Here is a 19,799-nt window from a genome sequence, read left to right as displayed (position 1 = left end):
ATTGATGTCAGTCGTCTTTTGATGAGCTTTTTGGCCATTCTCTATTTTCTTTAGAGAAAAGTCTATTCAGACTCTTTGCCCATTTTTGGATTAGGTTGTAATTTTATTACTCAATTCTCAGAATCCTTTGTATATTTTAGTTACAAGCCCCTTACCAGATACATGATTGGCAAATATTTTCTCCCATCCTGTTGGTGGTTTCCACTTTCTTGATAGTGTTCGTTAAAGCACAAGTTTTTGGCAGCCCCAGTGGCTCAGAGGTTTAGCGCCACCTTCAGCCAGGGGCGTGATCCTGGAGACCCGGGATCGAGTCCCACATCAGGCTCCCTGCATGGAGCCTGCTTCTCTCTCTACCTCTTTCTCTCTCTCTCTGTGTCTCTCATCAATCAATAAATAAAATCTTAAAAAAAAGAAAAAACACAAGTTTTTAATTTTGATGAGATGTAATTTAACTACTTTTCTTTTTTTGGTATAAAGAAGTGTTTTTGGTGTAAAAGCCATTACCAAATCCAAGATCATGAAGGTTTGCCTCTATGTTTTCTTCTAAGGAGTTTCACAGTTTCAGCTCTTACACTTAGAAATCCAGACTGTTTTGAATTTATTTTTGCATCTAGTGTGAGGTAAGGATGCAACTTCATTCTTTTGCATATAAATATCCAGTTGTCGCAGCACCATCTGTTGGGAAGACCATTCTTTCCTCATTGAATTGTCTTGGCATCCTTGCTGAAAATTAGTTGCCCATAAACACATGGGTTAATATCTGGACTCTCAATTGCATTGATCTTACCACATTGTCTTGATTGCTGTAGATTTGTAGCCAGTTTTGAAATTAGGAATTTTTTTCAGGATTGTTTTGGATTTTTGCACTTCCATATGAATTTTAGAATCAGCTTTTTAGTTTCTACAAAGAAGTCAGCTGGGAATCTAATACAAACATCTATAGATCAATTTGGAGAGTACTGCCATCTTAACCATAGTAAGTCTTGTGGCCAAGGACGATGAAGGGCTTTCCCACTTATTTAGAACTTTTTTTTTTTAAATTTTTTTTTTTTTTTATGATAGTCACAGAGAGAGAGAGAGAGAGAGAGAGAGGCAGAGACACAGGCAGAGGGAGAAGCAGGCTCCATGCACTGGGAGCCCGACGTGGGATTCGATCCTAGGTCTCCAGGATCACACCCTGGGCCAAAGGCAGGCGCCAAACCGCTGTGCCACCCAGGGATCCCTATTTAGAACTTTAATTTATTTTGACAATGTTTTATAGTTTCCAGAGTGTAAGTTTTGTGCTTTTTTTGTAGAGGGGAGCTTAAATTTGTTCTGAAGTTTCTCACTCTTTTTGATGATATTTCAAATGTAATAATTTTCTTAATTTTGTTTTGGGAGTGTTCATTGCAAGTAGATAGAAATACAGGAGATTTTTGCATATTGATCTTGTATCCTTAATCTGCTAAACTCATTTTATTTATTTACTTAGTTTTTTTTGTGAATTCATTTTAGATCTAACAGATCATTAATGAATTCTTTAGGATTTAATTTTTCTTTTGAAAGACTTTATTTATTTATTTGTTTATGAGAACGGCAGAGACATAGGCAGAGGGAGAAGCAGGCTCCCTGCAGGGAGCCCGCTGCAGGACTCATTCCAGGATCCTGGGATCACGACCTAAGCCAAAGGGAAACACTCAACCACTGAGCCACCCGGGTGCTCTTCCTTAGGAACTTGTATACAAGATTATGCCATCTATGAATAGAGATAGTTTTATATTCCTTTCCAGCCAGGATGCCTTTTATTTCATTTTCTTATTGCAAGAAATTAGTTGAATATTGAAGTGGCAAGACCACACATCATTATCTTTTTCCTGATCTTAACAGGAAAGCATTCTATCTTTCATCATTAAATGTGGTGTTAGCTGTGGGTTTGTCGAAGCCATTTATCAGATTGAAGAAGTTAATTTCTGGTCCTACTCTGTTGAATGTTTTTGTCATAAAAAGGTGTTAGATTTTGTCAAATGCTTTTTATCTGAGATAATTGAGATAGTCATGTGAGTTTTTCCCTTAATAATCTATTAATATGGTGTATTATATTGATTTTCATATGTGGAACTAACATTTGCATCCCTGGGATAAATTCTGTTTGGTCATGATATATCTTTCAGTTTTTATGTAGCTGGATTTGGTTTGCTTGTATATTGTTGAGAATTTTTATATTTGTACTCAAGAGATACTGGTCTGTAGTTTTCTTGTGACATCTTTGTCTGGTTTTGTTATCAGGGTAATACTGATCTCATAGAGTAATTTGGGAAGTGTTACCACCTCTTAAATTTTTTAGAAGAGTTCGTGAAGAATTGGTGTTAATTCTTTAAATGTTTGGTATAATTTTGCAATGAAGGCATCTGAGCCTGGGTTTTTACTGTGGGTAACTTATTAGTAACTCAAACTTGTTATAGATCTGTTCTGATTGTATTTTTCTGCCTGAGTCATTTTCAGTGGTATGTCTTTACAGAAATACGTCCATTTCATCTAAGTTTTCTAATTCACTGGCATATAATTGTTCATGGTATTCCTTTAAAATCTTTTTTACTTCTATAAGATCCATAGTGATGTCCCCTTTTTCATTCTGATTCTGTTCATTTGAATCTGGTCATCTTTTCTCTCTCTTTCTTTTTTATCAGTCTAGCTAAAGGTTTGACTATTTTGTTGGTCTTTTTAAAGAACCAGTGTTGGTTTCATTAATTTTTCCTATTGTTCTTCTGTTCCCTGTGTCATTAATTTCTGCTTCAATCTTTTTTTCCTTCTTTTTCCTTGATTTAGGTTTAGTTTGCTCTTCTTTTTCTAGTGTCTTAAGGTGAAGATTAGGTTATTAATTTGAACTCTTTCTTCCTTTTTTTTTTTTTTCTTTTTTTTTTTTAAATTTTTTATTTATTTATGATAGTCACACAGAGAGAAAGAGAGAGAGGCAGAGACACAGGCAGAGGGAGAAGCAGGCTCCATGCACCGGGAGCCCGATGTGGGATTCGATCCCGGGTCTCCAGGATCACGCCCTGGGCTAAAGGCAGGCGCCAAACCGCTGCGCCACCCAGGGATCCCTCTTTCTTCCTTTTTAATTTAGATATGTGCGTCTGTAAATTTCTTTCTGAGCACTGCTTTAGTTACATCCCATAATTTTAGTATATTATATCTTCATTTTCACTCGTCTCCAAGTACTCTCTAATTTACTTTGTGATTCTGCCTTTGACCCATTAATTAGGAATGTGTTAATTTCTACATATTTGTGGGTTTCCCAAAATTCTTTCTGCTATTGCTTTCTAATCCTATTCTGTTGGAGTTGAAGAACATACTTTATATTATTTTGGTCCTTCACATTTATTGAGGTTTGTTTTATAGTTTAACATATGAGTGTCTCCTGGAGAGTATTTTATGTGCATTTTAGAAGAATGTATATTCTGTTGTTGGGTAGAGTGTTTTATAGATGTCTGTTATGTCTAGTTTTCTTATAGTATTGAGTCTTCTATTTCCTGTTGGTCTCCTCCCTAGTTATTCTACACATTATTGAAAGTGGGGTATTGAAGCCTCCAACTGTTTATTATTTTTGAATTACCTATTTCTCCCTTCATTCATTTGAGTTTTCACTTCTTGTATTTTGTTGCTTTGCTATTAGGTGGATACATGTTTATATTCTTGCTTCCTGATGGACTGATGTTTTCATCATTATAAAATGTTCCTCTTTATCTATGGTAACATTTTTTTGTTTTAATATCTGTGTTGTCGGATACTGGTATAACCACTTCAGTTTCTTTTGGTTGCTGTTTAAATGACGTATCTTTTTCTTTTTCTACTTTTAATCAATTTGTATCTTTGAATATAACGTGTTTTTCCAATAGACAGCATAGAGTTGGATTTTTGTTAAAGTAGGCTCCATACTAGGGCCCAACATGGGGCTTGAACTCACAACCCTGAGATCAAGATCCAAACTGAAACCGAGTCAAATGCTTAAGCAACTGAGCAACCGAGGCACCCCTGTTTTTTTTTTTTTAAGATTTTATTTATTTATTCATGAGAGACACACAGAGAGAGAGAGGCAGAGACACAGAGACACAGGCAGAGAGAGAAGCAGGCTCCATGCAGGGAGCCCGTTGTGGGACTGGATCCCTGGTCCCCAGGATCAGGCCCTGGGCCGAAGGCGGCGCGCCAATCCACTGAGCCACCCGGGCTGCCCGGTTTTGTTTTGTTTTGTTTTGTTTTAATCTAGTCTGACAACCTCTGCTTCTTGATTGGATTGTTTTAAGTATTCACATTTAATGTTATTACCCATTTTGTTATTTTGAGAGACATTTCTTTTGGCCCCTTTCCAAGTTATGGCACCTTTCTACTTCTGTGATCAAGTTCCTCTGATATGATGCTGATAATGAACGTGCAAAGGAGAGATCAAGGCTGGGGGGCAGGAATGGGGGTGGGTAGAGAGCAGAGTGCCTGTTGGAGGTGTAAGCCCAGCCCCACATTATTGGTGGGGTACTCTCGAGGCACTTTCCATTTAGGACTCTCTCAAGTCCATTTTCTCTATCCCTTGTCATATTCCTTTCTTCAAGTGTGAGAATCTTGGAGGTGGGGAACTTCAGTTACTAATCTGCTCTTCAGTCAAAATCTCTGTGGTCTACCTTCTGATATTCCTTTCTAGTCACTAAAGGAGAAATTGGCGTCTTTGATTTTGCACAGTTTTCAGAAGAGCTGCAGCTTAAAAGTGGAATGCTTTTCCAAAATTTAATAGGTGCCTGCCCCGGTGGGCAGAACTTACTTCACGAAGGACTAATTTCTAAATTCTCATTGAAGACAACTAAAAATGAATACACTCTGCATCCAGAGAGAGTACTCTCCTGTCCCTAAGCGCCAGTTCTCCTCTGATCTGGTGTTTAATGGGGAGGAAGAAAAATGAGGTGGAAGCCTTACCCTGCTGCTGACAGAAGTTCAGCCTCATTCAGGGCCTGCAGAGATGCCATTTTAAGCCTGGAGGGTGAATGGGGTGGAGATCATGGAAGCCAGGTGAGGCTGCCCTGCAAGCAAATGCCTCAGCAGAGTGTGGTCTGGGCAGAGTGTGGCCTGAGGGAAGATGAATGAGGACAAAGCTAAGAGGCTTATTAGGTGCCAGAGAGTCAGTTCCCCCCACCTCCACATGGACTTCACAGAAGGCCCCTGACCTCACTCTAAGCTCTGACTCCAGCTCTGACAGGGCCAGCACCTCAGGTCCACACCAAAAACGGTTCACAGAGTGCGCAGGAACTCTAGGCAGCCACCAAAGCCAGCACACTTAACCTAGAACTTTCTCTGAAGCAGAAGTAAGAGAGACACACATGTCTTTCAGGGGCTTTGCTTCTCAGAACTGGAGCTTCCTTTAATCTCTTCAGCCTGGGAGTTGTGAGAAGCTGTTTGCTTTTCAGTAGCTTTGGCCGGAGGTCAGAATACTGTCTACAAATTGCCCTCAGGAGTGGAGCGGTCCTTAGTGGATGTCTCTCCTCACATGACAAGTGTCCTTTCTCTTTGTTGCCTCTCTGGCTGCCTGCCCAGCTCCTCTTCTGTCTTGCGGGGTAGCTCCCTTCCCCTCTGTTCCTCTCTTCTGTGCCTGGTTGCCTCTGAGAACCAGGAGCGGACCTCCTGACTCACTGCTTTGCTTTTCTGTTTTTGTCCCCAGGAACTTCTGCATTATTTAATCGGTACCCTGCTCCTCCTAATCGCCTCCATTGTGGCAGCCTCCAAGAGTTACAGCCAGAGTGGACTAGTAGCTGGAGCGGTGAGGATGGTCTGGGGAACCTTCATGAATGAATTCACTTCTAGCACATTTTCTTCTGACGGGCGTCAAGGGGATTGTTTCCTGGGGCCTGCCTTTTCCAGAAAAGTGCCTATCAGTACCCACCTTGATCCAGCCAACAGCAGTCTCCAGAGAGCTGAACTTGGGCCTACAGCACAGGGTCTCCACAGGTGGATGGTCAAGGCTCCTGGCACTCTCAGAGGGCTCCAGAGGCCCAGCCCTTTCTCAAACAGCCACTCCTTACACCAGGGGCCGTCGGTGTGAATGCACATGTCCCTTTATACATGCCATTTGTTGGTGGCTGCCTCTGTGCTATGCAGGCAAAGATCCCGAGGCCTCTTTTGAGTCCGGGGATCCATGATCTGAGGTCCGGGGATCTGAGCACATGATCAGTTAGTGATACCTGTCATGGGTCTTAGCTTTGCTGGTCCTGATTTACAACGGTATTCAGGCCAGGAGACAACACTCCTAAACCTTTCAAAGGTGAAAACTGATTCATCTGATAGCCTGAATAGAAGCATGGGAATGTGTAAAAACATAGTGCTGTGGGCGCAGTCTGTGTTTCCCACACATATACAAACATGACACATGGATTTCTATGCATATGTATTTATTATTTTTAAAAGACTTATAGATTCCTGCCATCTGATTTCTGATTTTGCTAATTGCTTACAGTTCGGTGGCCTATGGGCCAGTACTGATTTGCCTCACTAATGAGCAGATGAGATTTTTTTTTAAGATTTTATTTATTCATGAGACACAGAGAGAGAGGCAGAGAGACAGGCAAAGGGAGAAGCAGGCTCCTTGCAGGGAGCCCGATGCAGGACTCGATCCCTGGACTGGAATTACACTCTGAGCCAAAGGTAGAGGCTCAAACCACTGAGCCACCCAGGCATCCCCAGATGAGATTTCTTAAATGAGTTTTTTGTTTTGTTTTCTTTTGTTTTTTAAAGAAGAAGAGAGTGCATGTGCAAGGGCGGGGGCGGGGCAGAGAGAGAATCTTAAGTGTGCTCTGTGCCAGCATAGGGTTCTATCTCACAACGTGGAGATCATGACCTGAGCCAAAATCAAGAGTCGGATGCTTAACCGAGTCACCCAGACACCTTGAATTTTTAAATTTTATTTATTTATTCATGAGAGACAGAGAGAGAGAGAGAGAGAGAGAGAGAGAGGGAGGCAGAGACACAGGCAGAGGGAGAAGCAGGCTCCATGCAGGGAGCCCAATGTGGGACTCAATCCCGGGTCTCCAGGATCACACCCTGGACTGAAGGTGGCGCCACCTGAGCCACCCAGGCAGCCCTTGATTTTTTTTTTTTTTAATGAGTTTTAAGAAAAGCTCTAGGAGACAGTCACTCTTTCATTTATACATTAGCAGAATTCTCCAGACTTTGGGTTGGGAGTGGGTTAGTGCCTGGAATTCCATTGAGGGGTGGGGTCTGTCCTCCAAAGGTGGGCATGGGGCAGCACATCGCTACAGAAGGGCGGCCAAGCCTCTGAACACTCATGGGCCTTAAGTGCCTCCTGCAGCCACCTCCCTACCCCTTGCAGTCCCCAAGAAGTGGGGTAGGTGCCACCTACAGGTTACTACCTGCCCAACTACAGGCAGGCTGGTGGTGGAGACACTGAGGAAACTGGCACCCATTGTGTGTCAGGACCACATGGGGAGGTTCCCACTGGGTTTTATGATTCAGATTGCACATCACCTGGAATCCAAATAAGCCCCACTCATCATACACCATCTTGGTGCCTCGGCCAAGGGGGAGCCAGAAGAAATAAAAAGATATGGCCCTTGCATATGAGGAAATGGCAGCCTAGTTTAGGAGTTAAGGCCAAGGCACATGAAACAATTAGCAAATGAGGCATTATCGTCCAGAAGAGCATTATGTAGATATAATAGACTGTTCAATTATGCAGGGCAGACAGTTGGAGACCGGGATGGTATATAATGTGCTAATTGTGCAGAACAGACAATGAGAGGCAGGGACAGGCTCCAATAGGCTAATTATGTGGTGCAGACAATTGGTACAAAAGGAGCCAAGGAAAGCGACCTGGGGGAGAGGGAGGTGGCTTTTGTAATCCAGCGGGGGCTTGAACAGCAAACCAAACCCTGGAAATCATGCCCTTGTCTGGCAGCTCCTGGGCTGTTCCTCCTGCGCATCAGCCTGTAGCCGTGTCCCGAACATGAGGCCATGTGCGAGTCCAGGAACACCTGGGCAAAACTAGAGCAGGGCCCAGGGCTCAGATCCCATGCCCAGCCCTCGCTGGTCCTGTGGCCCTGGGCAAACTGGTTGACTCACTGTCCCTCCATTTCCTTAGCTGCCAGATGAGGGAGACGGGAGGAGCTCGGCAGCACCCACCTAGCAGAGTGATGGGAATTGAAGGGATCAGCACACCTAACGGGCTTAGAACTCGGACGGGCACGTCAAGGTAGTCAATGAGTTATAGCTACTAAAGCTTCAGGCTTGGAAGTTCCAGACAGACACCGGAGTGTGTGTCTGCTTCTCTCTAACCATCGGATGAGCCTCACATGAGGTCCTATTCTTCTCGGGGTGCCCTGCCCCTTATCTTTAAATGAAGCTAGACTGGGCTGGGTCAGCTTTCCCAGGTCAGCGAGGTCAGCCACGTGGGCACCGGGTGGAGCCTCAGAAAGGAAGGAGCTACCTTAACTGATTTTAGTCTAAGATTGTTTAAATATGTGCAAACATAACACTGTCAGCAAGGTCTTGGCTTCTAGCTCTTACACAGCTGTGGAGCGAGGTGGAACAGAAAGCCATTATGAATGAAACGCAACGCTGTCATACCAGTAAAAGCCATCTGAACATTAGGAATTCAAAGACTCAAATTAAAATGCGTAATTCCACCTTTTCCTCTGTCATTAGCCCCAGTAATTGTTTTGCACAGTGCCTTGGCCTCAGGTCAGTTGGTAAATATGAACCCGAATGTGGGCCCTGGAGTTCCCCAGAGTGAGGAGGGCCAAGAGGTGGAGCCCAGAGCCCCAGGGCCAGGCCTGAACCAAGGCCCTGTGGGAGGAACCGAGGGAACAGGTCCTTATCCCTGCACCTGAGGAGGTGGTCAGGTCACTCCATCCCCCAGGCTCCCTCCAGGCCACAGCTGGTACAGGAACTAAAGGACTGCCTGAGTTATTGGCCCTTGGCCTGGGAACCTCCTTTCCTCTCTCTCCTGTGCAGATCTTCGGTTTCGTGGCCACCTTCCTCTGCCTGGCGAGCATCTGGATGTCCTACAAGATCTCGTGTGTGACCCAGTCAACAGGTGAGTTCCTTTGTCTAAACACAGACGGTCTCTGGAAGTTCCCTCTGCTGGAGACCAGGAGGGCAGTCAGCTGTGGAGTTCAGCAACAGGGAAAGGAAGAGCCCCGCTGCAGGGGAGGCCTTGAAGCATTGGGGCCCAGACCCAAGACTCCCTCTCCACTCTTGTCCTGTTTCTATGGCCCGGGATACCCCCACATGTCCACTTCTGATGGTGAAGCATTTTCCATAAATTAGTTTCCTGAGGACAAAAATAAAGTGTAAAGAATTTAGAAAGTACAAATAAGAAAAACAAAAAGGTTTTCATGAAAACTATCATCGCACTGCCTAGAAATAGCACCTGCTGGGTGACTGTCCTTCCAGTATTTCTTCTCTCTGGATGGATGGATGGATGGATGGATGGATGGATGGATGGATACATAGATATAAAGATACATAGAGGGATCCCTGGGTGGCGCAGTGGTTTAGCGCCTGCCTTTGGCCCAGGGCGCGATCCTGGAGACCCGGGATCGAATCCCACGTCAGGCTCCCGGTGCATGGAGCCTGCTTCTCCCTCTGCCTGTGTCTCTGCCTTTCTCTCTCTCTCTCTGTGACTATCATAAATAAATAAAAATTAAAAAAAAAATAAATAAAGATACATAGATAAGTATAAAGATATATAGATATGTATATTGCTTTTATTAAGGGATCAGACTTTTTGTTTTAAAGATTTTATTTATTTATGAGAGACACAGAGAGAGAGAGAGGCAGAGACATAGGCAGGAGAAGCAGGCTCCCTTTGGGGAGCACGATGAGGACTTGATCCCAGGACCCAGGATCATGACCTGAGTCAAAGGCAGATGCTTAACCACTGAACTACCCAGTTGCCCCTAAAGGATCAGGCTTTATGTGTTACTTGTAACCTGCTCTTATTCTTCTACTTAACCAACGTCAGGCATTTTCCCCACATGGTTGGAGATTCTTCTCCATCAATTTTTTTTAAGATTTTTATTTACTCGTTGATTCATTTACTTACTTTTAAGATTTTATTTTTAAGTGATCTCTAGACCCAACGTGGGGCTCAAACTCACAACCCCGAGATCAGGAGTCAAATGCTCCACTGGCTAAGCCAGGCAGTCCCCCTCTTCCCCATCACTTTTAATGGCTCTGTGGTGTTGCATTGACTCTACTGCATGTCTGTGTCATGGTTTACTTAATTTATCTCCTATTTGGGGTCATGTTTTGTTTCGCTTTTAATTCTTTGCTACTAAACAGGGTTGTAAAGAACATCCTTGTAAATGTAGCCCCATTCTCATTCCTAATACCGTTTCTCTTAAGAATACATTACTAGAAGTAACACTGCTGAGTGTGTGACCTACTATTTTGATTAATCCCCACTTCTCTACTCCAGCCCTTCCTTTGTTCTTTCCTTTAAATGAATGCACTAGAAAATATCAAAGCCTGTACAGTATATATATAATCTGAGCTGCCCCACAGAAAGGTTGTTTCATTAGAGCTTCCATTTCCTTCTAGAAGCCACTGACAAAAAGTTAACAGGACACAGAGGGCAGGGAGCCAGTCACAAGACCAGAGACTGTAGGATTGCACTGATAGGGAATGTGTTGAATAGGCTTATCCAGAGAGGCAGAAAGTAGATCAGGGGCTGCCAGGGGCTGGGGGAGGGGACAGTAGATGGGAATGGGGCTTCTTTTTGGAGTGATGAAATATTCTAACACTGTGGCAGTCAGTGCTTGCACCATCCTGTGAATGGATGTGAATATGAAACTTTGCAAGTGTATACTTTAGGTGGGTGGATTGGACAGTTCATGGGTTGCATTTCTGGGTACAGCTGTTTAAGGAAAAAATGAATGATGAAAAGTAGAGAAAGTAAAAGAGAGTTACTTGGTAACTGTCTAAGGGTGATACATGTGTAAATCTTGGCAGAAACATAGGGCTTAAAATTCATGAAGCCAAAAGAAACCCCTAACACAGTTCAAGTCCCTCTGAGGATAGGCCTGGGCAGGGAGGGGCAGCGATAGAAATCATCCCTGCCCTACTGAGTTTTTTTTTTTTTCTTCTAGAAATGTATTTAGAAAGGGTAAAATCATTCCAATGGCAGTTGGTACCGGATGGAGGAAGGAAGTGCACTGAGCAGAACTGGGGTCAGCCCTCTGGTGTGTGGCTTCTGGGTGCGCCCTGTCTTGCCAGCTGTCCTAACTTTGCCATTTCCTTCCCAAGATGCAGCTGTGTGACGCCGCCCCAGGCCCGGCCCTGCGGGAGGCCCCGAGGACGGGAGGGTCAGGGGCCCAGCTCCCCACCGAGGACTCCTGACCCTGTGTTTCTGTGCCAAAGCCCCGTCCACGCCGCTGGGCACAGAGGGGGGCGGAAGGGGGGCTGGGCATCCTCTTAGGCTCCCTGAGCCTCGCTGAGCCTCTCTGTCTGGTCTTCCTTGGAGAACATTCCTCCGGGCTTGGGAAAGAAAACCGGCCTCCAGGGGAAATCTGGTCTCTTCCTCCTGCTTCTAGAACCAACCGCATCAGGGACAGACTGATCCCGCTTAACACGAGGGAGGGGTTTCTGAATGCTCCTGCCTCAATCTTCTCCTTCACATTCCTCAAGGGAGTGAAGCCGCCTTAAGTCCTCCTATAAAAACAAAGCCACCTCCTAATTTATCTAGCTTGGAAAGACCCTCTTCCTTCAGTGAGGTGTGTGTGCAGAAGCACTGTGGTCAGCCTGTCCCCAGATAGGAGATCCTGTCTGCTTTTGGGCCGTAGCCTTAATCACCATCGTGTGTGTATGTGTGTGGGGGCATGTGTGTTTCTGTGTGTGGGCATGTGTGTTTTGTAATAAAATATTAACTTGGCCAGTTGCACAAGGATTTCTTATTAAACAAGGCTGTAGACCAGGAGTAAAGTGGTGGTGGGGCCCACAAAGCTCAGGGGAAAGTGCACTACAGAGCCTGAGGCCTGGCCAGTGTGTGCTCACACCCCCGGCCCCTCCCTGGAGGTAAGAATGATAAGGATGCAGAAGACATGGCCCCTCAAGATTTGCATATTTTCAGAGTAAATTGATGTTAAGAGTGGAAGCCAGTACTGTTCACACAAGACACAAAGCAGTACTCAAGAGCAACACAAGCAGCCCTCAAACAAAAAAGAAGAAGAAAATTCTGGTACCTACTACACCACAGGTGAACCTCGAAGACTTTATGCCCAGTGAAATGAGCCAGACACAAAAGGACAAATGCCGACTGATTCCATTTACAAGAGGTTCCTAGAGAAGTTAAAATCCAGAGACACAGAGTAGAATGGTGGTTGCCAGGGCCTGGGGAGTTAGTGTTTAATGGAACAGTTTCCATGTGGGAAGATGGAAAGGTTCTGGAGATGGATGCTGGCGGCGGCTGCCCAACAACATAAATAATGCCACTGCGCTGCACACCTAAAAATTACTAAATTGGTAAGTTTTATGTTACACATATTTTACTACAGTTTTTTGTTTGTTTCTTTAAAGCAACACAAGATGATCTGTCTAGGCACCTAAGCAGCTGGAAGAGCAACTTGGGGCACCGGGGGCTTAGAGCGAGACCCAGGGTACACCCAGGCCAAAGCCGGCTGCACAGCCAGCACCATGTTCTAACAGGTGCTAGAGACAGGCTGGCAGGGGCGTGTGTCTTCCCCAAACCAGGCCCTCTCTGGGACTGCTCAGCCCAGGGGGGTTGCCCGTGTATAACCCAAACTCCATACCCACCACCCCAGCTCGCAGCATAGCGGGTGACCCACTGTGCAGTCATGGCCAGGCTGGACCAAGTAAAGAGGTGAGAGGAGGGAAGACAGGGAGTCAGGGGCCAACCTGAGCCCCCAGGAAAGGTTTTGGAACCTCTGGCTCGAGGGGGCACCAGGAGATGAGGCCCAAGCTGGTCTGCCCATGTCCTGCCCCACAGGCAGCCTGCTCCCTGGCCAACAGAGCCTCCTGGGCCTGGCCTACGCCTGGAGGGAGAAAGGATGGGAGATGGAAGGTGGCAGTCTCCCTTGGGGAAGCCTCTGCCACCCACAAGAAAACTTGCTCAGAGAAGTCCCCTGAGACAGCCTTGGTGTGGTTCTCTAGCAGGCTGCTGTGTGCAGCGATAAAACTGCCCCGCACCTGCCCCCAACGGACTGGCAGTGGAGCAGGGAGGCCCAAGGAGAAAGCCGAGTAGGAAGCCAGGCTGGTGACAGAGCTGGGATTTGAGTCCGGGTCTGGCTGTCTCCAGGGCCTGGCCTGTGATCACTGTCCCCGGGCCTCTGGAATGGCCAGGCAGGACTGGAGCGGGCCTACACCAACTGGCTTCCTCCATGGACAGTTGGCCCCCGCGTTTGCAGACAGGCCCAGAGAAGGAAACAAGTGTGCCTCTAGGGGAGGCCCTTGGCTGACACACTCCTTGTGCTTGTAGCCATGTGCTAGAATCTTCTCTTCCAGACACATGTACCTGCTCAGTCCTCCAGCCAGGATACTAAAATGACCCATTCCTTGGGACCCCCCCTCCCTCCCAGGCATCCTCCCCAGCATGAAAAGCGAACTTTGTTGCCATGGAAACACAAGAGTCTTTGGGGCCTCTCCTCAGCAAGAGGAGAACATCCTGTGAACTCTCAGAGGTGCTTCAGGGGCTCACGCATGTCTGATTTTCTGTGCAAACTATATGTTAACCCCTGAAACCACACACTCCTGTTCTCAGTAGCAAACACTGACACTGGAACCCCTCAACCCCTACCCCCTCCTAACATCCCCCTCCCCCCACAGGCTCCCTGGCCTCGCAGCCCCTAGGTGAGGAAGACACCAAGCACATGAAGCAAGCTGCTAGAACCTGCTGTGGCCTGGGTGTCCTGGGCAAGCCAGGATTTCTCCATCCCTGCACAACCAATACAAAGCCAGGGAATGAATCCGGAGATGAGGCTACAACCCCAATGACCTTCCTCCAAATTGCGGGCTTTTCAAATTAATCCTGTTCTTATGGACCGGCTTTATAATAAGTATATATAACCGTAAACTGATCGTTTATATTAGTATCCTAGTTCCTGTTTTATATAATGGAGTTTCATATGATTTAGATTGAAAAAAGGAGATTTCTCCACTTAAAAAAAAAAAAAAAAGTTCAGCGCGCCCTGAGCGGAAGGGAGCTGCAGGCTGGGCACCGGGGCGCTGGGCCGGGCACCCAGGGGCTTCCCGGAGCAGAGCATCGGGAGGGCAACTGGAGCCTGTGGATCTTGTAAGGTGATGGGGCAACTGGTGGCTCGCTGGGGTTTTATTGCAATTTTCTGTGTGCACGAAAACTATGCAAATGAGAAAGACCACGGTTAACTCCACGCCGAGCTGTGCAAAAAGGGACGTGCCGCGGTCTGAGGCGCGCCCCTGGACCGAAACTACGAGCCGCGCTCCCTGCCGCGTCGGGGCGCTCGCGGAGCAGGCAGCCGCCCAGGGCTGCCCCGGCCCCAGGCCCCGAAACAAGGGCACGTCGGGCTTTCTGGGCTGAACACTTCCCGCGTTTCAGAGGCTGCGGAATAGACGCTTCGCGCAGAAGCAAACCGGGCCGGCGGCTGGAAGTCCGGGCCCCCGCTTCCTGCCGAACGCCGTCCCCGGGTCCCCTGCCGGCCGCCGCTCGCCGCTGGCCTCCCCGGGCCCGGCGCGAAGTCAGACCCGCCCCACGGCCGCCCCAGCCCCTCCGCGCCTCCCGCGCGCCCTCCAGCGGCGGCCGGGCGCAGCGCGGCTCGTCGCCCACCGTTGGGGCCCGCGGGCTGCCCGCGCCCGCACCTCCCCTCGCAGCGTCGCCTCCCGACCCTGCGGTTCGTCACGTCCTTGCTTTCCTTGTTAGAGCTCAGCTGCGGCGCTGTGGACTGCTCGTAAGTGCATATGCTCACGGTAGCTATTTGTAATGAGATGAACGGCCACCACGCCGTCTGTAGACTTGTGGGACTTCACTCCCCGCTGTGACACCCTCCCCCTCCCCCCCACCCGCACCCCCCGCTTTACGCGACACTTTACATCCTCTCGGCCTCAGGAGACTCCTGATCCGGCCACCGCGGCAGTGCCAGCCCTGCAAGGGCTAGGACCAACGTTGTCATGGTAACCACACAGTTGTGCTCCAGGCCTCCACCGACGCCTGTGGACCCTCATGTGGGAGCTTTCCTGGGGTCGCTGCCGGGGACCCCAGCCAGCACCCCCCACGTGCACCCGCTAGCGCAGTAGGGTTCCTGCCCCGGGGGTACTAGCGGGCAATGGGACACAGGAGTCAGGGGAAACATCTGTGCTCGTCTCCAGGGACAAAGTGTCCCGGGGCAGGTTTTACACCTCTTCTCCGAGGCAGTTCCGTGGGACCAAGGGAACAGTTGCGGTGGCGGCCAACTCGGTAGTAAAACATCCTTTTCTTTTTTAAACGGGGGGCGGGGCGGGCGCAGGGTGGGGCCGGGTCGTAAATCCTCTTTCTTTGGGCTCCCTCCTTCCCAGCTTGTCCCCGGCGCCCGCGGTTCGCGGTTCGGGTGGATCTGCGGGTACAAGCAGGAAATCCGTGGTGGCTGCGTGAACAGCCTTACCCAGGGGCGGCCTTGGAAGACGGGAGCGGGGGGCAAAGCACTGTGCAGGGCGTCTGATCATCTACTTTGGTGGAAGTGGCCCAATGACAAGGTATAGGGCCCTGGGGAGAGATGAATGGCCAGGGGTCTGGAAAGAGGGAGACCAGTAAGTCCCCGAGGGGTGGGTGGGGCAGAAAGCCACCAACAGTCTCAAACAGGCAAGTGATCCGAACAAGATGTGGACTGCCTACAAAATAAAAAATCCAGGGTGACGAGGCCACTGAATGCCAGAAAAAAAGTGGCTCGGGAAAACAACCCGCATTTGCCCACATATTTTGGGATTAAGAGTCCACGGACGGGCAGAAGGAAAGGCCAGGCAGTCAGGGGGCAGTGAGGGCGCGGGAGCAGCAGAAGCGAAACCCCGAAACCCGGCGCGGAGCAAAGACCCGAACCTGAGCGGATACCCCCGGGACTGCACTAATTGGCAGCACGACAAGGAGGGACATGGGGTTGGGTGTCCGGGTTCAACGCCACCCTGGAGGAAGCCCCAAGTATCCCTCAACTTACTAGATACTGGCTGTAGTTGTGTGGCTGCGTGAGCATCTTGTTTTTTGGTCTGGACTCTGTGCGTGGCTCTTTGGCAAGAATCTGCTCACAGGACACACTCCCTGCGACCCCTATTGGTGGCTCCTAGAAGGCTCAGAGGCCGAGCCAAGAACGGTGTTCGTCCACAGAGCTTCCCAAGCATGACCTGGAGAGGCGCCTTTTCCTGGAAGAAGAGAAAGTACGTTGTCTTCTCCCACAAGGTTTCCTATAGCCAGAGGGCCACGCGAAGCTCCACAGATGCCTTTAAGTGGAACACCTTTGCCAGCCACGGGAGCTGAAAGACCGTGGTCATGGCCATTTCCACAGTGCCTGACATTATCAAAGTGAATGAATGTGTTGTCATACCTCGTTCTGCAATCTACAGCATTGCTACTACTTTGTTTTTAGATCTCCTTGTTAGGGCCGGGGGCAGGGATATGGAGTGAGGGAGCTGTCTTCACCTGACAGCATACACTCACACTGCTCTGAATTCTCCGGTGACAGAGCATCAGTGCATGGGACACAGCTAGTGTAATGTGCACTTCTGGTGGTTCTGGCAGCATTTCCATAATGGCTCCACAGAGAAAACTGCGTTAGTTGCATTACATGCCACCCAAGCACAGCTGCTGAAAGACAGATGGGCTTGAAATGAGGACGGAATCCAAGTGTCCTGCCTTCCAAGTGACCGTCTTGGAAGCCGTGTCACAGCTCGAGGAGCTATTTACAATCAAGTTAGAACAAACTGGGTGCCTGTGGCTCAGGCAGTTAAGCGTCTGCCTTCAGCTCAGGTTGTGATCCCAGAGTCCTGGGAGGAGTCCCGCATCACAGCAGGGAGCCTGCTTCTCCCTCTGCTTCTTTCTCTCATGACTAAATGAATAAAATCTTAAAAAAAAAAAAAAAAAAAAAAGGACAAACTTTATAGTAGCAACCAACTACAGAAGAAGTGTCTCCATACCCAAACTGGCTGCTTTGTACTTTAGCTATTGGAGACTGTACATCCCAAACCTAGGAATATTCCTACAGCCTCCACCCCAAGTCATCAGACATGTATTCATTTGAGTGAGGGCCCTCACAAGGAAATTTTAGGAGCAATTCAGGCAGCTGTAAATGCCTTACCTTAGAGCCTCTGTCTCCCTCAGACCTTAAGAAACTACAGGTGTCCAACTGATCGCACAGTTGACTTGAGCCTTTAGCAATGAAAACTCCACTTCTGGGCCTGTGAGCTTTGGAATTTGATGGCTTCCTCTTCCTGCCGAGAGGCAACTGCTAGCATTATTGAGCCCTAAACCAAACTGATTCCCACTTGACATTCTTATCTGGCAACTCTGAACTAGATTCCATAGATGAGACAAGACCCAGAAAGTCCGCTCCTGAGGAGAAAATGGATCTTCTGATTAAGGGCCAAGCCCAGCCCCTGAGCCTTTAACCATCTTCACAAACAGGTGGTTGCCCACCCATTAGACAGAAATAGTGTTTTCCCTAATGAACTGCTGATTTAACAAAGGACTCACCTACCAAATAAGCCAGGTGACAAGAATCAGTGATGAAAGAGCCCACCCACCTCCGAGGCAAGCAGGTCCTCCGCAGTGCTATCACCATCCAGGGGTGGTAAATGGTTCACGGCCCACCACAGTGGACACCTCATGCAATGGGCTGAACACGTGGGACTATTAGCCAGAGTGCACCACCCCAAGATCTAGTGAACAACATTTGCACACCAGCTCATGGGCTGCTACTAATGGCCTCGCTGTATGGTCAGGTGTTTGGGCCACCCAGGACCCGACTAGTGACGACGGAATACACTGAGTGCGGCCCCCAAAGAAATGCATAACTTTAATTACAGGCTCAATATTTATGTTACATACATGGTTATATGAAGCAACCACATCTAGAGAAAAGCACTTAGACAAACACCTGGAAAGTGAAGAAGGTGTTAAAACAGGATCAAGTAAAAACTACTAGGCCCTAACAATGCAGTAGACGGGAAGAACTGACAGGCATTACTCAGGTGTCAGTATCATTCAGGAGGTGAGTAGGAGTACCGATTACTGTTGTTTCTGTAAAGTCAAATATGCACGGTACAAATGAGAAGGGTGTTACTGAAGAATTTTAGCTAATAAAAGTGGCAGGAATTACAGTCACCATTTTGCAACCTCTGATAACAGATTAAGAGAAAGGTCAAGGGATGGAAACTTCTAACTAAAAAGTTGACGGGAACCCTTATGGTGGGCGGGATCAGATGACAGCAGCCGAACCACAAAGGGATACAGCTAGTACAGGCCTGCTGGAGAGCACAGGCTGCCTGGTAAAGTCCACAGCATCACCCACAAGAAAACCTTAGAAAAAGGAGAAGACTAATCTGATTTTAAGCAAGCCTTTACAGATATCTTTGTTTAAAGAAAACACTGAGAAGAGAGGAACAAGTTAAATAACACAAGGATACAAATTATCCAGGATGTGAGAAGTCCTACAGGAGTCCACAAGCTATCAGAGTTAACAAGAGATTTCAGCAATAGTGCTGAATACAAGATCATTACAACTCTATCACAATCCCCTTCCACCATTCTAATTGGAATACTAAAAAAGATCCCATTCTGGATACCTGCAGAAATTAAGTATCTAGGATAATCTGACAAAGGATGTACAAGACTTTTATGAAGAAAACCATCAAACTTTACTGAAAAAAAAAAAAAAGACCCAACCATATCAGTGGAGAGTCTAGGTTCATGACAAAGTTTAATCATAATCACCCCCCCCCAAAATTAATCTATAAATTCAATGCAATTGCAAGAAAAAAATTAACACAGGCTTTTTATGGTACTTGACAAACCTATCTTAAGATTTTATAGTAAAAATGAAAGTACCTCTGTAACCTCTCAATTTTACTGCAAATCTATAACTATTTTTAAAGAATCTTTAAAACAGGGGCCCCTGGGTGGCTTAGTCAGTTAAGCATCTGCCTTCAGCACAGGTATGATCTCAAGGTCTTGGGATCAAGTCTCACATTGGGCTCCCTGCTCAGTGTGGAACCTGCTCCTCCTTCTCCTTCCCTCCCCAATTTGCTCATACTATCTCAAATAAGTAAATAAAATCTTTTTTAAAAGACTTCAAAATAAAGAAGTGTCAAGAATAGAATAATTTTAAACTTGCCTTATTAGATATTAAGACTTTATCAAGACTGTGGTATTAGCCTAAGTATAGAAAAACAGGCCAAGAAAGCCAGCCTTGGACCCACACATATACACAAACCTGGTAAATGACAGAGGGACACTGTCTCTAGAGGAGCGAAGAGTCACTTGCTAACACGAGAAATGAGATGGCATGCAGTACTCACACCACACACAGAGATTGATGTACATTCAAGTATTAAATATAAAATGCAAATCTTTATTTTTTTTTTAAGATTTTATTTGTTCATAAGAAACAGAGAGAGGCAGAGACACAGGCAGAGGGAGAAGCAGGCTCCCTGCAGCGAGCCCGATGTGAGACTCGATCCCAGGAGTCTGGGATCATGGCCTGAGTCAAAGGCAGACACTCAACCGCTGAGCCACCCAGGCATCCAAAATGCAAATCTTTAAACAATTTAGAAAGCAGAGAATGTCTGTGACCTTGAGGTAACAATTGATAAGCAAAGAA

General features: G+C 47.2%; 1 protein-coding gene across 2 annotated transcripts in view; it reads left to right on the top strand.

The window, feature by feature from the left end:
- Positions 1 to 19,799, top strand: part of CMTM7 (CKLF like MARVEL transmembrane domain containing 7) — a 66,989-nt gene that overhangs the window by 42,908 nt on the left and 4,282 nt on the right. The window contains exons 3-5 of one of the 2 annotated variants that reach the window (XM_035704752.2): positions 5,678 to 5,776; positions 8,983 to 9,064; positions 11,278 to 11,908. In XM_035704752.2, coding sequence (XP_035560645.1) covers positions 5,678 to 5,776; positions 8,983 to 9,064; positions 11,278 to 11,291 — 195 coding nt within the window. In that variant the 3' untranslated portion in view covers positions 11,292 to 11,908. Of the gene's footprint in view, positions 1 to 5,677; positions 5,777 to 8,982; positions 9,065 to 11,277; positions 11,909 to 19,799 lie in introns of those variants that run through there. The other variant, XM_025461099.3, reaches the window with a different exon arrangement.

The sequence above is a fragment of the Canis lupus genome, chromosome 23 (assembly GCF_003254725.2).
Source record: "Canis lupus dingo isolate Sandy chromosome 23, ASM325472v2, whole genome shotgun sequence".
Lineage (NCBI taxonomy): Eukaryota > Metazoa > Chordata > Mammalia > Carnivora > Canidae > Canis > Canis lupus.
This window is presented reverse-complemented; position numbering and strand designations above follow the sequence as displayed.